The 17,755-nt window shown below is 50.0% G+C and overlaps 1 protein-coding gene and 1 pseudogene across 1 annotated transcript; both read left to right on the top strand.

The window, feature by feature from the left end:
* LOC109740067 (UDP-glycosyltransferase 73E1-like) lies at nucleotides 1-11,173 on the top strand (annotated as a pseudogene).
* A 2,191-nt stretch (nucleotides 11,174-13,364) lies between these two features.
* LOC109740070 (UDP-glycosyltransferase 73E1) lies at nucleotides 13,365-15,205 on the top strand. The gene has a single exon (XM_020299104.4). It carries the CDS (start codon nucleotides 13,558-13,560, stop codon nucleotides 15,019-15,021), a length of 1,464 nt encoding a protein of 487 aa, XP_020154693.1. The 5' UTR covers nucleotides 13,365-13,557; the 3' UTR covers nucleotides 15,022-15,205.
* Nucleotides 15,206-17,755: the final 2,550 nt, after the last annotated feature.

The following is a 17,755-nucleotide window of genomic DNA, read 5'->3' as shown; positions in this document are numbered from 1 at the left end:
ATGGCACAACCGCTACAGTTCGTCCTGGTGCCGCTCCTTGCACCGGGCCACGTGATCCCTGTGCTCGACCTGACGCGCCTCATCGCCGGCCGCGGCGGCGCGCGCATCACTGTGGTCCTCACGTCCGTCACTGTCGCGCGCAACAGGGCCATCCTAGAGCCTGCTTTCTGCGAGGGGCTCGCGGTCAACATGGCCGAGCTCCAGTTCCCGGGGCTGGTGTTGGGGTTGCCCGAGGGGTGTGAGAGCCACGACATGGTCACTGAGCTATCCCACTTTACGCTCTTCTATGAAGCCGTGTGGCTACTCGCCAGGCCGCTGGAGACGTACCTCCAGGCGCTGCCACGACGGCCGGACTGCCTCATCGCCAACACTTGCAACCCGCTAACGGCTGACGTGTCGTGCCGGCTTGACATTCCACGATTTGTGTTCCACGGCCCCTCAGCATTCTTCCTCCTAGCGCAGCGCCTGGCCAAGCACGGCGTGCACGACAACAACAGCGTCGCCGGCGACTTCAAGCGGTTCGAGGTGCCCGATTTTCCCGTGCGCGTCGTCTCGAGCAAGGCCACGTCGCTTGGGTTCTTCCAGTTTCGTGGGCTGGAGAGGGAAATGCATAACACGCTGGACACCAAGGGATATGGAGAGGCGCTCGAACGGAAGGTGTGGGCGGTCGGACCGCTCTGCCTTCTGGACTCCTACGCGGAGACGACGACCGGAAGAGGAAATTATTGGAAATATGCCCTAAAGGCAATAATAAAGTGGTTATTATTATATTTTCTTAATCATGATAAAGGTTTATTATTGATGCTATAATTGTATTGACTGGAAACTTAAATACATGTATGGATACATAAACAAATACTAAGTCCCTAGTAAGCCTCTACTAGACTAGCTCGTTGATCAAAAGATGGTTACGGTTTCCTGACCATAGACGTGAGTTGTCGTTTGATAACGGGATCACATCATTAGGAGAATGATGTGATGGACAAGACACGTTCACTACAGGAAACAGCTATTTTGCCGTCTGCCACTGCGGACGGCAAAGGCTCGAACGGCGGACGGCAATGGCCTTTGCCGTCAGCCGCGGACGGCAAAAGGCTCCGGCAAAGTAGGCTACGGTAAATAGGTCCTTTGCCGTCTGCTTTTGATGGCGGACGGCAAAAAGTCCTTTGCCTACAGCGGCGGACGGCAAAAAGGAGGGACGGCAAAAATACTGGACGTCCGCCAGCGTTAGTCCGTTAGGCGGCTAACGGCGGCCTTTGCCGTCCGCCAGCGGACGGCAATTTTGAGCGCCTCTTTGCCGTCCGCCAGTTGACGTCAGCAATGCGTCAGCGCCCGCTGTTTTTTGCCGGCGCAGTGAGACGTCCCGTCGGCGGCGGCGGTCCGCGGGCGGCGCCGATTCACACGCCACCGCCCGACGCCCGCCTGCGCACGCCACCGCTTGACCGCCCGCGCACGCCGACGCCTGGCCTCCTGCGCCCTTGACAGCTCGGCATTAATCGCCGGCGCCGATTCGCACGCCGCCGCCTGGCCTTCTGCGCCCTTGACCGCTCGGCTGGCCCGGCATTGATCACCGGCGCCGATTCGCACGCCGCCGCCTGGCCTTCTGCGCCCTTGACCGCTCGGCTGGCCCGGCATTGATCACCGGCGCCGATTCGCACGCCGCCGCCTGGCCTTCTGCGCCCTTGACCGCTCGGCTGGCCCGGCATTGATCACCGGCACCCACCCCGCCCACCACGCCTATAAAAAGCGCCTCGCCCCGCCGTGGCTCTCACACCGCCCCTCGCCTTCCCTCTCCTTCTCCCCGTGCCGCCGGCATCGCCCCTCTTGCGCCCTACCTCTCCCTCTCGCCGGCGATGGCCCGCTCCACCTTGACCCTCGAGGAGGCGGAGGAGCTCGCCCACTTCGTCATCCCCGCCGCTCCCGACGTGCGCCTCCCGGCGAGGTGGCGCCTGAGCGTCGACGGCGTGCCGGTGGCGCCGGTGCCCGAGGTTGGCACCCACCTCTTCGCCCGCGCCGTCGGCCTGTACAGGGCGCGCCTCTCGCCGGAGGAACTCGCCGACCCCCAGTACGCCCCCAACAACCCCGGCTGGGCGGACCGCCTCGCCGACGACCACCTGCGCCGCCTCCACGCGTACGCCGGCCCGCGCACGCCGACGAAACACAACCGCGCGTGGCGGCATCAGCTCTGGGACGGGCGCACCTTCGAGGAGGTCGTCGCGCCGTACCGCGTGCAGGCAGCCGCCGGCGCCGTGCCCGCTCCGCCGGGGTACCCGCGAAACCGGCGGCGCGCGCATGAACGTCGGCCCGCGCCCGGCGCCGCGCTGGCCCCTCGACGGTGACCGCGGCGCTGACCGCCTCGGCAGCGGCGACCGTCGCACACGCGCGCGGGACGTCGCCGGGTCGTCCAGCTGCGCCCCTCCGCTAGAGCCGGCGCCGGAACCTGAGCCGGCGTTGCTGGCCGAGTACAGGCGGCTGGCGGCGGAGGCCGGCGACCCGGAGGACATGCCGGGCTACCTGACGGTGATCCGGGAGTCGGAGAACGCGTCGATGCCACCACCCCTCGTGCAGGAGTACATGCAGCTCGCCCCGGTCGCTGTCCACCCAGAGGACCCGCCGGACTTCCCCGGCTACCACGCCGCTGTGGCCGACTCGATGGCTGCGCCGGTGGTGGACCTGGACGATAGCAGTAGCGACAACGGCGACGACAGCGACGGGCTCTACGACGAGATGGACTTTGGCGGCGTCGAGGACGAGTAGTTTAGTTTAGGTTATTTTCGAAATAACGTTTAGTAATGTTTAATTATTTTCCTAATGTTGTTTAGTTTAGTCAAGTTTAATTTCTAGTATTATGTAAAATATTTATGAAAACTATGATGAAATATCGAGTGTGTTTGCGTGGTTTTAAATTATTGTTTGCAAATTGAATTTTCGAATTAATACTATTATGTTTGCGAAAAAAGTTTGAAAATTAGGATAGAAAAAAAAAAGAGGACAGCTAAATAATATTAGCAAAATAGAATGAAAATAAATTTTAAAAACAGAAATGAGTTAAACTTAGAAATAAAAAAATTCTAAAAATAGAATGAAAATACTATTATGTCGGGGTGTCGGGTCGGGGTGCCGGGTCGGGGTCGGGGTGTCGGGGTCGGGGTTGGGGTCGGGGTGTCGTGTCGGGGTGCCGGGTCGGGGTCGGGGTGCCGTGTCGGGTCGGGGTTTTTTCCTCTTTTTTCCTTTTCTTCTTCTTCCTATTCTTCCTTTTCTTCCTCTTCTTCTTTTTTCTTCTCCTCCTCCTCTTCTTCTTCTTCCTTTCCTTTTTCCTCTTCTTCTTCTCCTCCTCTCCTCTTTTTTCTTCTTCTTCTTCCTCTTCTTCTTTTTTCTTCTCCTCCTCCTCTTCTTCTTCTTCCTTTCCTTTTTCCTCTTCTTCTTCTCCTCCTCTCCTCTTTTTTCTTCTTCTTCTTCCTCTTCTTCTTTTTTCTTCTCCTCCTCCTCTTCTTCTTCTTCCTTTCCTTTTTCTTCTTCTTCTTCTCCTCCTCTCCTCTTTTTTCTTCTTCTTCTTCTTTCCCCAAACTAAACTGAACCTAAAACTAAACCTAAAACTAAAACTAAACCTAAAACTACAACTAAAACTAAATCTAAACTAAAAAGGAAAAAAACAGAAAAAAGGGGGGCTCACCTGGGGGTGGAGGAGGCCGGTGAAGGAGGGGGGCGGGGCGGTGGACGAGGCGGCCTGGGGCGACGGGGCCCCGGGGCGGCGGTGAGCCGGGGCGGCGGGGGCGGCGGGGGGCCGGGCCCGAGCGGTGGGGCGCGGGGCGGCGGGGGGCCGGGGCGGGGAGGGCGACGGGGCGGTGGGGGCGGCGGCGGCGCGCGGCGGGCGGCGGCGGCGCGCGGCGCGCGGCGGCGGCGCGCGGCGGGCGGCGGCGGCGCGCGGCGGGGTGGGAGGAGAGAAACGGCGAGGGAGAGAAGAAGTGAGTAACGGGCGGGGGGTACGGGCCGTTAGGTAGTGAGCTCTTTGCCGTCCGCCCCTCTTTGTCGTCCGCTTTTTTGCCTCTTTGCCGTCTGCTAGCGGACGGCAAAGAGGTGGCCCGTTAAGTTTTTCCCAAACGGGCGGGGGGTGGGGGCCACCTCACTCTTTGCCGTCCGCCAGCGGACGGCAAATATTCTTTGTCGTCTGCTGGCAGACGGCAAAGAGCTGGCAGATGGCAAAGAGCTTCTTTGCCGTCTGCCCTTTCTTTGCCGTCTGTTTTTGGGTAGCTGATGGCAAAGAGTTTCTTTGCCGTCAGCTAGCAGACGGCAAAGAGCTGGCAGATGGCATAGCATATGATCATCCAGTTTATTGCTACTGCTTTCTTAATGTCAAATACATGTTCCTTCGACCATGAGATCATGCAACTCCCGGAGTCCGGAGGAATGCCTTGTGTGTATCAAAGGTCACTTCATAACTAGGTGATCATAAATGTGCTTGATGTCGCTTGAACTACGCCGGTATTTCCCCAAAGAGGAAGGGATGATGCAGTACAGCTACGGTAGGTATTTCCCTCGGTTATGAAACTGATGTCTACTACACAACCTTCTTCTTGTAGACGTTGTTGGGCCTCCAAGTGCAGAGGTTTGTAGGACAATAGCAAATTTCCCTCAAGTGGATGACCTAAGGTTTATCAATCCGTGGGAGGTGTAGGATGAAGATGGTCTCTCTCAAGCAACCCTGCAACCAAATAACAAAGACTCTCTTGTGTCCCCAACACACCCAATACAATGATAAATTGTATAGGTGCACTAGTTCGGCGAAGAGATGGTGATACAAGTGCAATATGGATGATAGATATGAGTATTTGTAATTTGAAAATATAAAAACAGCAAGGTAACTAATGATAAAAGTGAGCGTAAACGGTATTGCAATGCTAGGAAACAAGGCCTAGGGTTCATACTTTCACTAGTGCAAGTTCTCTCAACAATAATAACATAACTGGATCATATAACTATCCCTCAACATGCAACAAAGAATCACTCCAAAGTTACTAATAGCGGAGAACAAACGAAGAGATTATTGTAGGGTACGAAACCACCTCAAAGTTATTTTTCCAATCAATCCGCTGGGCTATTCATATAAGTGTCACAAACAGCCCTAGAGTTCGTACTAGAATAACACCTTAAGACACAAATCAACCAAAACCCTAATGTCACCTAGATACTCCAATGTCACCTCAAGTATCCGTGGGTATGATTATACGATATGCATCACACAATCTCAGATTCATCTATTCAACCAACACAAAGAACCTCAAAGAGTGCCCCAAAGTTTCTACCGGAGAATCACGACGAAAACGTGTGCCAACCCCTATGCATAGGTTCATGGGCGGAATCCGCAAGTTGATCACCAAAACATACATCAAGTGAATCACGTGATATCCCATTGTCACCACAGATACACGCGGCAAGACATACATCAAGTGTTCTCAAATCTTTAAAGACTCAATCCGATAAGATTACTTCAAAGGGAAAACTCAATCCATTACAAGAGAGTAGAGGGGGAGAAACATCATAAGATCCAACTATAATAGCAAAGCTCGCGATACATCAAGATCGTATCACCTCAAGAACACGAGAGAGAGAGAGAGAGAGAGAGAGAGAGAGAGAGAGATCAAACACATAGCTACTGGTACATACCCTCAGCCCCGAGGGTGAACTACTCCCTCCTCGTCATGGAGAGCACCGGGATGATGAAGATGGCCACCGGTGAGGGATCCCCCTCTGGCAGGGTGCCGGAACAGGGTCCCGATTGGTTTTTGGTGGCTACAGAGGCTTGCGACGGCGGAACTCCCGATCTATTCTGTTCCCCGAAGTTTTTAGGTTATATGGATATATATAGGCGGAAGAAATACGTCAGGGAAGAAATACGCCCTAGGGGGGTGGGCGCGCCCCCTACCTCGTGGCTCCCTCGTTTCTTTCCTGACGTGCACTCCAAGTCTATCGGGTAGCTTTACTTCCAAAAATAACTTCTCCAGAAGGTTTCATTCCGTTTCGACTCCGTTTGATATTCCTTTTCTTCGAAACACTGAAACAAGGGAAAAAACAGGAACTGGCACTGGGCTCTGGGTCAATAGGTTAGTCCAAAAAATAGTATAGAAGTGTAAAATAAAGCCCATAAACATCCAAGATGGATAATATAATAACATGAATACTTCATAAATTATAGATACGTTGGAGACGTATCAGAAACCAAAGTATCAATCCAGTATGAGAACCAAGCAACACTATGTAAACGGTACCTGCACACAATGAACAAATACTTGCAAGTCAATCCCTCTACGGGTAACGGCGCCAGATATTGTCAAGTTGACGGGATAAAAATTGTGATAGATTGGATAAATAGATCTCGATAAAACGCGAAATAAAATAAGTAACAAAAAAATGCAACAAGGTATTTTTGGGTTTTTGGAATAATAGATCTGAAACTAAAAGCAAATAAAAATAGATCTCAAAGCGAATATGATAAAGAATAGACCCGGGGGCCGTAGATTTCACTTGTGGCTTCTCTCGAGAAAATAGCATACGGTGGGTAAACAAATTACTATTGAGCAATTGATAGAATATCAAATTATTATGATGATATCCATGCAATGATCATTATATAGGCATCACGTCCAAGATTATAGACCGACTCCTGCCTGCATCTACTACTATTACTCCACACATCGACGGCTATCCAGCATGCATCTAGTGTATTAATTTCATGGAGAAACGGAGTAATGCAATAAGAACGATGACATGATGTAGACGAGATCTATTCATGAAGGAATAGCCCCCATCTTGGTATCCTTAATAGCAATGATTCATGCGTGTCTTTCTGCCCCTTCTATCACTGGGAAAGAACACCGCACGATCGAACCCATCACAAAGCACCTCTTCCCATGGAAAGAAAAATCGATCTAGTTGGCCTAAGTAAACCAAAGATTCGAAGAAGAAATACGAGGCTATAAGTAATCATGCATATAAGAGATCAAAGAAGACTCAAATAACTTTCAAGGATATAGATCTGATCATAAAATCGAAGTTCATCGGATCCCAACAAACACACCGCAAAAGAGTTACATCAAATAGATCTCCAAGAGACCATTGTATTGAGAATCAAAAAGAAAGAAGAAGCAATCTAGCTACTGCCTACGGACCCGTAGGTCTATGATGAATACTCACACATCATCGGAGAGGCACCAATGAGGATGATGAACCCCTCCGTGATGTTTTCTAGATTGGATCTCATGGTTCTGGAACTTGCGGCGGCTGGAATTGTGTTCGTCTACTCCCCTAGGGTTTCTGGAGTATTTTGAACGAAATATGCCCTAGAGGCAATAATAAAGTTATTATTTATTTCCTCATATCATGATAAATGTTTATTATTCATGCTAGAATTGTATTAACCGGAAACATAATACATGTGTGAATACATAGACAAACATAGTGTCACTAGTATGCCTCTACTAGACTAGCTTGTTGATCAAAGATGGTTGAGTTTCCTAGCCATAGACATGAGTTGTCATTTGATTAACAGGATCACATCATTAGGAGAATGATGTGATTGACTTGACCCATTTCGTTAGCTTAGCACTTGATCGTTTAGTTTACTGTTATTGCTTTCTCCATGACTTATACATGTTCCTATGACTATGAGATTATGCAACTCCCGAATACCGGAGGAACACTTTGTGTGCTACCAAATGTCACAACGTAACTGGGTGATTATAAAGGTGCTCTACAGGTGTCTCCGATGGTGTTCGTTGAGTTGGCATAGACCGAGAATAGGATTTCTCACTCCGATTGTCGGAGAGCTATCTCTGGGCCCTCTCGGCAATGCACATCACTATAAGCCTTGCAAGCAATGTGACTAATGAGTTAGTTACGGGATGATGCACTACAGAACGAGTAAAGAGACTTGCCGGTAACGAGATTGAGCAGATACCGACGATCGAATCTCGGGCAAGTAACATACCGATGATAAAGGGAACAACGTATGTTGTTATGCGGTTTGACCGATAAAGATCTTCATAGAATATGTAGGAACCAATATGAGCATCCAGGTTCCGCTATTGGTTATTGACTGGAGACGTGTCTCGGTCATGTCTACATAGTTCTCGAACCCGTAGGGTCCGCACGCTTAACGTTCGGTGACGACCGGTATTATGAGTTTATGTGTTTTGATGTACCGAAAGTAGTTCGGAGTCCCGGATATGATCACGGGCATGACGAGGAGTCTCGAAATGGTCGAGACATGAAGATCGATATATTGGACGACTATATTTGGATCGGAATGGTTCCGGGTGAGATCGGGAATATACCGGAGCACCGGGAGGTTACCGGAACCCCCGGGAGGTATATGGGCCTTATTGGGCCTTAGTGGAAAAAAAAGGGAAAGGAGCAAAGGAGGGCCCCCCCAAGCCCAATCCGAATTGGAAGGGGGGCCCGGCCCCCCCTTTCCTTCCGCTCTCCTTCCCTTTCTTTCCCTCTCCTAATCCAACTTGGAAGGGGGGATCCTACTCCCGGTGGGAGTAGGACTCCCCTAGGGCGCGCCATAAAGAGAGCCGGCCCTCCCCCTCCTCCACTCCTTTATATACGGGGGAGGGGGCACCCCATAGACACACAAGTTGATCATTAATCTCTCTTAGCCGTGTGTGGTGACCCCCTCCACCATAATCCACCTCGGTCATATCGTAGCAGTGCTTAGGAGAAGCCCTGCGTCGGTAAACTTCATCATCACCGTCATCACGCTGTCGTGCTGACGAAGCTCTACTGGATCGTGATTTCGTGGGACGTCGCCGAGCTGAACGTGAGCAGTCCACAGAGGTGCCGTAACTTCGGTGCTGGGATCGGTCGATCGTGAAGACGTACGACTACATCAACCGCGTTGTCATAACGCTTCCGCTTACGGTCCACGAGGGTACGTAGACGACACTCTCCCCTCTCGTTGCTATGCATCACCATGATCTTGCGTGTGCGTAGGAAAATTTTGAAATTACTACGTTCCCCAACATATTTGGGTATTTATAGGGCGAAGAGGCGGTGTGGGAGGCCACCGAGGTGGGCACAACCCATCTGGGCGCGCCTGGGCCCCCAGGTGCGCCCTGGTGTGTTGTCCCCCTCGGGGCTCCCCTCTGGTACTTCTTTGGCCCACTGGATGTCTTCTGGTCCAAAAGAATTCTCCAAAAATTTCGATGCGTTTGGACTCCGTTTGGTACTGATATTCTACGAAGTAAAAAACAAGCAAAAACATCAACTCGCACTGGGCACTATGTCAATAGATTAGTCTCAAAAAATGATATAAAGTTGCTATAAAATGATTGTAAAACATCCAAGAATAATAATATAACAACATGTAACAATAAAAAATTATAGATACATTGGAGACGTATCAGTGCTCTATAGGTATATCCGAAGGTGTCTGTTGAGTTGGCATGGATCGAGATTGGGATTTGTCATTCCGTATGACAGAAAGGTATCTCTAGGCCCTCTCGGTAATATAGCATCACAAGAAGCTTGCAAGCAAAGTGACTAAGGAGTTAGCAACAAGATGATGTATTACGGAACGAGTAAAAAGAGACTTGCCGGTAACGAGATTGTACTAGGTATGGAGATGCCGATGATCGAATCTCGGGCAAGCAACATACCGACGGACAAAGGGAACTACGTATGTTGTCATAAAGGTTCGACCGATAAAGATCTTCATAGAATATGCAGGAACCAATATGGGCATCCAGGTCCCACTATTGGCTATTGACAGGAGAAGCATCTCGATCATGTCTACATCATTCTTGAACCCGTAGGGTCCGCACGCTTAACGTTCGTTGACGATATATAGTATTATATGAGTTATATATGTTGGTGACCGTATGTTGTTCGGAGTCCCGGATGAGATCACGGACATGACGAGGAGCTCCAGATTGGTCCGAAGGTAAAGATTGATATATAGGATGGTAGTATTTGGTCTCCGGAAGGGTTCCGGAATTCACCGAAAGGGTTTCAGATGTTTCCAGAAATGTTCTGGTGCGAGGACACTTTGGTTGGGCCAAGGGGTAAAGCTCACGAGGCTTTAGGTCGGTGCACAAAGGAGTTGTATGGAAGGCAGGCGCTAGACGTCAGGGTTCATGGCGTCTACCCCTGGGATAGACGCCGGAGTCCGTGGCGTCTACGTAAACGTTGAGAACCATGGCGTTTAGCCCTGGAGTCTGGGACGGACTCATCTTTGCGTTCCAAACCGACTTTGGGGAGGACACATCTCCACGTTACGACCCTAGGGCTCAACATATAAATAGAGGAGCAGGGCTAGCCCCTAGAACACAAGTTTTTGAGTCTGCTCTAGTTGTTCTTATTCTAGTTGGTCCTAGTTGACTAATTAGAGGTAGCCCTAGCTACCTCTAGTCCTCATAATTAGAAGCCCAGTATGGTTATAATCTCCCCCTTCTAGTTCATCCTCCGCTTTAAATCCGTTGTGCTTGGCGAAGCCCTGCAGAAATAGTTTCACCACCACCGTCACCACAAAGTCGTGCTACCGAAGCTCATCTACTACTTCGCCCTTTCTTGCTGGACGTGTGCTGAACGCGGAGGTGCCGTATGTTCGGTGCTTGATCGGAACAGATCGTGAAGGTGTACGACTACATCAACCGCGTTGATAAACGCTTCCGCTTAGTGATCTACAAGCGTATGTAGATGCTCTCTCCGTCTCGTAGCTATACATCTCCATGGATAAATCTTGCACGTGCGTAGAATTTTTTTTCCATGCAACGTTTCCCAACAGAAACCGCGCGGCCATCGAAGCCGGCTCCATCACCACTTGGCTCGACGCAAGGCCGCACCAGTGCGTGATCTACGTCAGTTTGGCAGCATGGCCCGCCTCTTGCCGTCGCAGGTCGCAAAGCTTGCTGCCGGCCTGGAATCGTCGAACCGGCTGTTCGTCTGGGTGATTAGGGACTGGGAGACCGATGACCTTGACGCCGGGTTCGAGGAGTGCGTGGCGGGCCGCGGCCTTGTCATCCGCGGGAAAGGGTGTATTGAGCTCCTCCAAGTGCACCCGGGCATCAACCCCATCCTCGAACAAGCTAGCACGACCCTAAATAGGGCTATGCGTTCCTTGCCCCGCCCCTTATCATTGAAGACTACGTGCCTTGAGTACATAACTACGCACTAAAAAATGTCATGGGCGGACGAGGAGCATAACACACCAGGTGCACTGCTTGGCTCAACCAGGTGACATCTTCCCAAAAACTTGCGCACCTGTGAGGCACTGTTAAAGGCCCAACAAGAGGATGATGATCACATGACTTAAGCCATCACGCTGCGGCTGCCACCTCTTCAAAGGAACCGATCCTCAAATGCATCAAGCACTGGATACGTGAGTTAGCAGGCAAGGCACATTAACCTCGGCCTAGACGAGGACACGCCGGTAAACAGCACGGAGGCGCAGACGCGTGATAGGGAACTAATGGGGTTATAAAACCCGACTATAACGACCCTGTTTAACTCCTCTTTTTTCTTTTTTACAATGTATCTTTGAAAGTTTTCTTTGATATAGCTCGGCATGTACGGCTCGACCCTATAAATCAAAAGAAAACAGACCCTTCGCAGTCACCACGAGTATGCTTGTGCTATTTTCTTTTCCTATTTGCCTTGGAGCCAAAGATAACTCTCACGATACACACTCCTTTTTAATATACTCGGCTATGGACCTGGGCTTGGATTTAACCCCGCGCTTGCATAAAAGTCTGAATAGTTTATTAGGCGTCTCAGATGTTGCATTATATGAATCAATTTTGAACCATGATTTTGGTCAATAGTTGGGTTGTCCAGCTCCTGTCTTTACCTGTTATGGTTCCGCCCTGTTCGGCTAAGAGTGTAACGGGATAACCACCGCAATTGTGCTTCCAGCTCGAATGGTTAAGCGCCTCAGTGGAGAAAGCCGAAAACTAACTGTCTTGATAAGCGTAAATTGATCGGGGATCGGACGACTGTGTCAAACATGAGATCATTGAAGATCTCGCGTGTCAAACGATGTTCTTAAATAAGCCAAAGTGCGTTGTGGTCTATACCTCGGCTATAGCCGAACACTTCACACACCGGTGGCTATTTATTAGCTGCCACCGTCAAGCTCCTATGACTAAGTGAAAATTATAAAGCCCATTATAGTTTGATTGCTTAGTCTCCATAAGCATGAACCGCCTTAAAAGGAACTGAGATGTCGGCTAAGGGTTATATTGCTATGAAATCACCCCTTGTATTTTGTACAAAGGTGGTCGAAGTCGACGACTGGCCATTTTCAGTATTAAATGGCCGCACAAGACTCAAAAAATAAAGAACATCATCACATAAAACCGAGCTAATTTAATCTTCACCCCAAAAAGCTTGTTCATTTTTACACAATTAAAACTTCGGCATTCCAAAGTACAAGCTAGAAAAATAAAGTGTCCTTGCCACAACGTCACTCAGTCATCTTGGCATCGTCCATCACCTCGGTCATATACTCCTTTGGCGTCCGTGCCTTTCCCTACGGCGGGACCGAAGCCATCAACCCCGCATCAATGGAAGGGTAATGGGTCGTCACGCAAGCATATGCCAGCTGGGCACCTTCCAGGCATGCGGACCGCTTCCAGCGCAGAACTTGGGGTCCGGCATCTTGAAGTCGGGCCACTAGGCCGAAGAAGCTGGTCGGCAGCAGTTCCGCGGGCCAGAGATGAACACAATGGTCCTCCATGGCCGGCCTCGCCATACGGTAGAGCTGCATCTGCTTCATCTGATGATTGGTCAGTGGCGGATGCGACGGCGACTGGAAGCCGGTACGCCCTCTCCATGGCATGGCCCTCTTGAGAGGCGAAGTGGCGGCCCGCGTCCGATGTGCTTCGCGGCAGCTCCCGTTGCAACTCACGGGCATGTTTATGATTGGAGCATGTATTTTTTTCTCCCGTTGGAATGATGAGCTGCGGGTTCACCATCCGCAGTCGACACTGCTTGTCAAATTAAGAACTGGGGTCAGGTCAGGGACTCCCGCGTCACACCACTCATGGAAGAATGCTTCTGGCATCAAAGCCGTGGGCAGCAGGAGTAATGCTACACATACATAGGTTTACATGGGTTTTACAAACAGGTGGATTGTGATTGGACGTTAAGGGGGAGGAGGGGCCATCCCCATGAAAATCAGGGGAGAGTGGTTAGTTAGAAAGAAAGAAGCCTAGTCAGTGTGTAATTGCGTGTAACTATTTGTATGTTTAGCATTATTGGGGTTAGTGGGTGGCCATCGCCGTCCACCGTCCGTCGTTTTGTGAATATGCATGCCTGTGATCGTGGCATCACCGCACCATCGTCGAACCAATAATTATCTTGCTGTGGCCGATGTAGCAGCAGTGTCGCCTGTCTACTTTTCAGCGTCCATCGAACGCTAGCATGTGGCCGTGATTCTTTCTTGGTGTACTTTCCAGATGCGAATCTATAGCTACTCTTTTTCAGCATACAACAAGTAAATTAGACTCTCCTTCGTGTTCTTGTCCGTGTACACGGTGTCTTGTTTACTTCGGCGCGGCCATGGCACAGCCCCTACACTTCGTCCTGGTGCCGCTCCTCGCGCCGGGCCACGTGATCCCCATGCTTGACCTGGCGCGCCTCATCGCCGGCCACGGCGGCACGCGCGCCACCGTGGTCCTGACGCCCGTCACCGCCGCGCGCAACAGAGCCGTCCTGGAGCACGCTTCCCGCGAGGGGCTCGCCGTCGACGTAGCCGAGCTCCAGTTCCCGGGCCCGGCGCTGGGGTTGCCTGAGGGGTGCGAGAGCCACGACATGGTCACAGACATCTCCGGCATCATGCTCTTCTATGAAGCCGTGTGGCTGCTCGCCGGGCCGCTGGAGACGTACCTCCGGGCGTTGCCACGCCGGCCGGACTGCCTCGTCGCCGACACTTGCAACCCGTGGACGGCCGACGTCGCGCGCCGGCTTGACGTTCCACGGTTTGTGTTCCACGGCCCCTCAGCGTTCTTCATCCTGGCGCAGCATAGCCTGGCCAAGCACGGCGTGCACGACACCGACAGCGTCGCCGGCGACTTCGAGCAGTTCGTGGTGCCCGACTTTCCTGAGCGCGTCGTCACGAGCAAGGCCACGTCTCTTGGGTTCTTCCAGTATCCTGGGATGGAGAAGGAAAGGCGTGACACGCTGCACGCCGAGGCCAGCGCCGACGGCTTCGTCTTCAACACCTGCGCGGCTTTCGAGAGCGCGTACATCAAGGGATACGGGGCGGCGCTCGACCGGAACGTGTGGGCGGTCGGACCGCTCTGCCTTCTGGACTCCGACGCGGAGACGACGGCCGGAAGAGGCAACCGCGCGGCCGTCGACGCCGGCTCGGTCGCCACTTGGCTCGACGCGCGGCCGCACCAGTCCGTGCTCTACGTCAGCTTCGGCAGCATGGCCCGCCTCCTCCCTTCGCAGGTCGCGGAGCTCGCCGCCGGCCTGGAGTTATCAAATCGCCCGTTCATCTGGGTGACTAGGGAGACCGCCGACCTCGACGCCGGGTTCGACGAGCGCGTGGAGGGCCGCGGCCTTGTCATCCGTGGGTGGGCGCCGCAGGTGAGCATCCTGTCGCACCCGGCGGTGGGCGGCTTTCTGACGCACTGCGGGTGGAACTCCACGTTGGAGTCGCTCTCCCACGGCGTGCCGCTGCTGACATGGCCCCACATGGCCGACCAGTTCTTGAACGAGACGCTGGTCGTGGACGTGCTCGGCGCCGGCGTCCGCGTTGGCGTTAAGGTGCCGGCCATGCAGGTGTTCCTGAACCCCGAGGAGCATGGAAAACAGGTCGGGAGAGACGACATCACGAGGGCACTGGCGGAGCTGATGGATGGTGACGGGGCGGGAATACGGACGACGGCGAAGAAGCTCGCGAGGATGGCGAGGGAGGCGATTGCGGAGGGCGGGTCGTCGGACCGGGATGTGGCGGATATGGTTCGCCATGTCGGGGACCTCGCGCACAGGAAGGAGAATGGGCGTGCTGGTCCTTGACGTGCCCGAGTTTGGAAGCAACTAGAAGATGGATGGTCAAGCCAAACATTTCGCTGTAGTTTTTGTTTTTTTGAAATTGCTGTAGGATAAAAAAAATTCAGGTACTGTAGGATAATTATTAAGACATGAATAACAGGCCACGCGGATGTGGTGAAACAGGTGTGGAGTACACTGATTATTCTCCTTTTCCTGTCCGTTAGTTTTCATATTTTTTTCTATTTTTGTTTTGAAGTACATCGATTACGGAAAGTGCTCTTTTTTCTCCTAGTTATTTAAGGAAAATGCTACACCTAGGAAACTATTACGAAACAATTACAAAACCTTCTCATTAAACCGCCCACCCTTGAATTCAATAGGGTGGGCCCATCCCCCTAATTTCCACCAAACCAGGAAACCCTATCTAACCTAAGCATCTGATAAAAAAGGCTTCCGCCCCACTTTATATACTAGTCAATGTGTACGTGCAATGCACGTTAATTTAGAAGTATATTAAGTGAATGCGAATATTAAGTAGGATATTATCTCCGTGTTATTATGTGATTAGCACTATATTTAGCATGAAATTAACTGCACGCTAAACGTGTTGAGCGCTCGACATTGAAGAAGTCTAGGTCGTTGGATTGACATGATTTGATGGCCGAAATTAATTGGATCTGCCCCTTTAGGTCTTTTTATATTGAGATATAGTTAAAGCATGATCATGCCAAACATTTCTCTGTTTTTTTTTGAAATTGTTGTAGGATAATTATTAAGACATGAATAACAGGCCACGCGGATGTGGTGAAAGAGGTGTGGAATACACTGATTATTCTCCTTTTCCTGTCCGTTAGTTTTCATATTAAATATTTTTTTTGTTTTGAAGTACACCGATTACGGAAAGTGCTCTTTTTTCTCCTACTTATTTAACCAAAATGCTACATCTACAAAACCATTACGAAACAATTACTCCGCCTAACCTAAGCATTTACGAGCCCGTAAAAAACCTTTGCGTTAAACTGCCCACCCTTAAATTCAACCGGGTGGGCCCATCCCCCTAATTTTCACCAAACCAGAAAACCCCACCTAACCTAAGCATTTACGAGCCCGTAAAAGAAAACCTAAGCATATATGTTAATTGAATACAATAAATAACGTAAGTGTAGCATTGCTTTTTTGATCATGTAATGTATATGTTCTTAAAACTTGTCTCTTTCAATGCACTCGATGTCATTTTTGCGTTAAACATGGCTCGCCATACAACATTCATGTATCGATCCAACTCCCAACCCCCACTACCCAACTTCCAACCCTTCTAATCGTATTAATTAACACATGGACCATCCATCAACCATTCTACATACACAACGAAAGGAAATCAAATACTTTCAAAACAGTGATCTAAACGATCTTATATTTGTTTACAAAGAGAGTACTCAAAGCACCATAGTACTTTCTCCATCTGAAAAAGCTTGTCCCAACCTTATTCCTCAAATGATTTGAGGGACAAGCTTTTTCGGACGGAGGGAGTAAATCATAGTCTGAATATGGATCAAACAAGCCATAGAGAAAACACCGGCAAAAGGATGACACTCGCAAAATTGTACATTTGCTGAGTTCTGCCACATGGCATCCAACATTGCACGCCTTTGTCGAGTGGCACTCAACAAACTTTTTTCTTTCCTTTTTCTTCTCCTCTCTTTGATTTCATTTCTCCCTTACATTATTTATTTTTGTTTTTTCATTCTATGCTCTATTCTTTTCTACAATATTTGCTTTTCCCTTTCCTTTTTGGAATGTGATATTTAGTACACGTGTGTTATATAAGCAAAACTACCACACACCTTTCTTCCCTCTAATTACTCGAATGCATGCATTAGCATGATTCTTTCTTCTTTCACGTGCACTCCTTCTAATTATATGCCTACAATACAGGACAAAAATGATGATGTCATCCTAGATTCTTCTTATTCCAAAAATTCAAAAAGTTTTGTAGCTCAAATCGTCAGTCTAGTGCAAAAACTGACCCTGCTTTATGCATCTTGAATGATTTTTCTGAGTTTTTGCAGTTACCAGATGAAGAGTTTGTAAACCATACCAGAGAAGCTAAAGCAGTTCGCATGGTAGAAGAAATTATGAAGAAAGCCACTCCACCCACTGGCCGGAGAGAAGCTTATTTCAAACAAATAGGGCAGCCACTTTCAGCTAAGCATAAGTAGAATATCAAGGTAGAACAATACGGGACTCCACCGCATGTTGATATTGTAAAAGTACATGCTACACCTATATCAGTTGTTTGTAAAGAAGTTTATCTAGACCGAGACACCACCTCTTATCTAAAAGGGTGTACAGAAGGTAAGGATATACGTAAACAAATTTTGTCATGTTCCTTCGACAGCAGGTCTTACTTTGGATTGTGTGATCCTGGATCTCCAGTTGATATTATTCGCTACACTCTTGCTACTTGTGATAAGCGTTGGGATTTTCCCAAAGAGGAAGGGTGATGTAGTAGAGTAGTAGCTAGTATTTCCCTAAATTAAGAACCAATGTTTATCGAACCAGTATGAGCTGATACATCCATTTTGCATCATGTTTTCCTACTGTTATTTATACTGTTTTAGCTCAATGTTTCACTTTATGATGCAATTTTAATGCCTTTTCTCTCTTATTATGCAATATATACATGAAGAGGGAAATTGCTTGCTAGTTGGAATTCTGGACCCAAAATAGCTACATTAGAGATAGCTATCCTCCATAG

This window comes from Aegilops tauschii, chromosome 5, assembly GCF_002575655.3.
Source record: "Aegilops tauschii subsp. strangulata cultivar AL8/78 chromosome 5, Aet v6.0, whole genome shotgun sequence".
NCBI classification, from domain to species: Eukaryota; Viridiplantae; Streptophyta; class Magnoliopsida; order Poales; family Poaceae; genus Aegilops; species Aegilops tauschii.
Note: the sequence above shows the minus strand (reverse complement) of the source record. Positions and strands in the feature narration are given on the sequence as shown.

Bases quoted from the DNA above. Each gene is read 5' to 3' on its own strand.
- LOC109740070 (XM_020299104.4), top strand. From the start codon at position 13,558: ATGGCACAGCCCCTACACTTCGTCCTGGTGCCGCTCCTCGCGCCGGGC.